The 2,674-nt window shown below is 44.4% G+C and overlaps 1 protein-coding gene across 1 annotated transcript in view; it reads right to left on the bottom strand.

The window, feature by feature from the left end:
* swap70a (switching B cell complex subunit SWAP70a) overlaps nucleotides 1-2,674 on the bottom strand; it is a 9,511-nt gene that overhangs the window by 5,319 nt on the left and 1,518 nt on the right. The window contains exons 3-7 of the mRNA XM_014026829.1: nucleotides 2,329-2,553; nucleotides 2,088-2,234; nucleotides 1,163-1,271; nucleotides 899-1,080; nucleotides 306-413 (exon numbers count right to left, since the gene is read on the bottom strand). Of these exons, the coding sequence (XP_013882283.1) occupies nucleotides 306-413; nucleotides 899-1,080; nucleotides 1,163-1,271; nucleotides 2,088-2,234; nucleotides 2,329-2,553 (771 nt within the window). The remainder of the gene's footprint in view (nucleotides 1-305; nucleotides 414-898; nucleotides 1,081-1,162; nucleotides 1,272-2,087; nucleotides 2,235-2,328; nucleotides 2,554-2,674) is intronic.

Here is a 2,674-nt window from a genome sequence, read left to right as displayed (position 1 = left end):
TTTTTTTTTTTGCAGCATTTTTGTACAAAAAGATTTCAGTATTAAGCATTCACTGCATTTTTTGCAGAAAGTGATAATTCTCTAGCGTTTTTTTAAGTTTGTGTTGGTGGAATAAAGCAATTTCACCTGATGAAACGTTGATTTTTTTTTTCATGCCACAAAAGTCAGCAAAAAGAGAACGATCACGACTCGTCGCTCATAAGACGAGTCGCGTCATCGCGGGGTTAACTTCTATTTAGATTCTGCTTCCACAAAAAGWGCACATGTTTTGAACGGGTCAGTGTCAGAGCAGAAAAAGACGTCACCGTTTTTTCTTTCGCCAAGTCCAGCCTGTAGCGATCCTGCAGGTCCGACTGAGTCTTCTTCCTCCGGAGCTCCGCCAGCGTTGCTTTGGCTGCAGCCTCTTCCATTTTCTGTGGAGCACAAAACAGGGTGGGCTCTTACTGGTCAGCCTGAATGGAAGCGCCACAACAAAAAAAACATTTAAATTAAAAAAAAACACATGAATTTGAGTCACTTAGCCTGTGCTTCTGTGTTTGTCTTGCTAAAACATATTTAGCATTAAAAAGGTCTGAGTGTGCAAATGCATAAAATTAGACCCCCACATACTTAGTAATAGCATGTGTTAAAAAAAGCAGTTGTCAGATGAAAAAAGGGGAAGTGAAAAGTGAACAATAATCTCATGCAGCTGTTGCTGCCTGATTTCTAACAGTGTTTGCATGAACAGTTTTGCTTCCCTTTTCACTCTGCGTTTGCAGAAACAAACCGCATTATGTGAGAAAAAGCAGATATGGACAACACCCCCACCCRGCAGCTGAGTTCAACTGAACTCCTGTTTCTCTCTGAAAGGTCAGCCAGGACCGAGACTTAGAGAAATAGAAGAGTTCAGCGCACGGACCAGCCTCATGTCCTCCAGCTCTCTCTGCTTGTTCTCATTAGCTGCCTGAAGCCTCCTCATCCTCTCTGCCAGGTCCTCCTCCTCCACCTGCTGCCTCTGCCGGAGCTCCCGGCGCCTCAGCCTCGCCTCGCGGTGAGGAGACGCCATCCCCAGCCTCAGCAGCTGGATGCAGGTTTGTATGGCTGCCACGAGACAGAGAGACGGACCTGTGAGCCGGGGTTCAGCAGAGACAGGATGTTACAGAGCCCGGAGCTCTTTTACRACCTTGAATCCATTCCTGCTTCTTCTTCTTATCCGAGGCGCTGATCTCAAAGGTTTTATCGGCACATTTGATGACGAACAGGCACTTCTTCCCGTCTTTATCCACCAAAGACTGGAAGAGATGGCAAGAGGCAGATTAACTTTGATGCATCGTGTTCAACTAAACACAAAACATCATCACTAACTAACAATAATGTAGCTCTATGTGGTTTTTCTTGCACAGAAACAGCATTTTAAACACGTCCTTTGATAAACGCTGAAAAGTACTACATGTACGACTCACTAAACGTGAAATAAATAATGCAGAAGTCCTATTAAAAGTTAAAGTAAGTGAGTTTGACTCACTGTTCAGTTGTAGTGAATAGCCACCATCTTGAATTCTGAACTCTCCCACTTTATGTCAGGAAATTCCCACCGGAGGGGCATTCCAGTTTAAATTTATGACATGCAAGTGGGAAATTCCCAATTCCCAGTACAGCTGGGGCACAGCAAAAGTAGCCAGCGAAAATGCAGAGAAATTAGGATTTTACATGACGAATTTCACCAGCTACCAGCTACTTTTGTATCCTGCGCAGCTCCACCTAGTGGTTAGACGCCATAATTTTGCGTATTAAATGATAGACATGCATTATGGGAGYTTTATTTTATGGTCAATGCTGTCTTTAAAGCAGCATAATGTTAACGCATTTGTGAAGCTCTTGTGGGCCAAATAAAATGTTGTGCCAGGCCACATTTGGCCCACAGTCCTTGAGTTTGACACATGTCCTCTATATCACATCAGTTAAAAAAAAAGGATCAAACAGTTCCTGATCTGTAGAATCCTGAAGGAAATGAAGTTGTCTGTTTGGTGTGCACAACCAAACGTGACCTAAAAATGAAAACTCTGACCACAATAAAACATCCTGACCCAAAATGCTGCTGTGGTTACCTCCACACAGCAGCGCTGGTCCAGAATGATGTCTCCCTTCTTCTCCGTCAGGTCTTCACAGATGTAGTACGTCAGCGAGGTGGGTCGAAGGACAAACCAGCGCTCAGTCCAGTTCTTCCTCTTGTGGCCTTTTTTCATCATGTAACCCTTTAAAACACAAGGTCGGAGGTAGAATACACAAAAGTTCACAATTTASACAACCTCAGGTGAACAAAGAAGCCAGATCCACATCCCAACTAACCTGCTTGAGGATATCCAGGATGAGCTCTGAAAACACCTCGCTGATGCCCATGGACAGGGTCTGGTGGTCCACGCCCTTGCTGAAGTAGATKAGTCCCACCAGTTCGATCAGGCCCCAGACAGTCAGGCTGCGCTTTTTGTTCTGCTGCAGTTTGTAATCTGAAAACTTCTCCTCGCTCCATCCGATCCCCATGGCCTCCGACAGCTTCCGCAATAAATACTCCACCTGATGGGACGAACAAAACGTGTCAAATAAAATGTTAAAAAATGTCACACATTTTCATCATTTAGCTCACTTGCTGAGTGTAAAGCCCTAGTCTTATAGGGAAGCATTAGCAGCATTAGCA

Source organism: Austrofundulus limnaeus, unplaced genomic scaffold (assembly GCF_001266775.1).
Source record: "Austrofundulus limnaeus strain Quisiro unplaced genomic scaffold, Austrofundulus_limnaeus-1.0 Scaffold5, whole genome shotgun sequence".
Taxonomy (NCBI): Eukaryota; Metazoa; Chordata; class Actinopteri; order Cyprinodontiformes; family Rivulidae; genus Austrofundulus; species Austrofundulus limnaeus.
The sequence above is the reverse complement of the archived record's forward strand: the minus strand, read 5'-3'. Positions and strand labels throughout refer to the sequence as shown.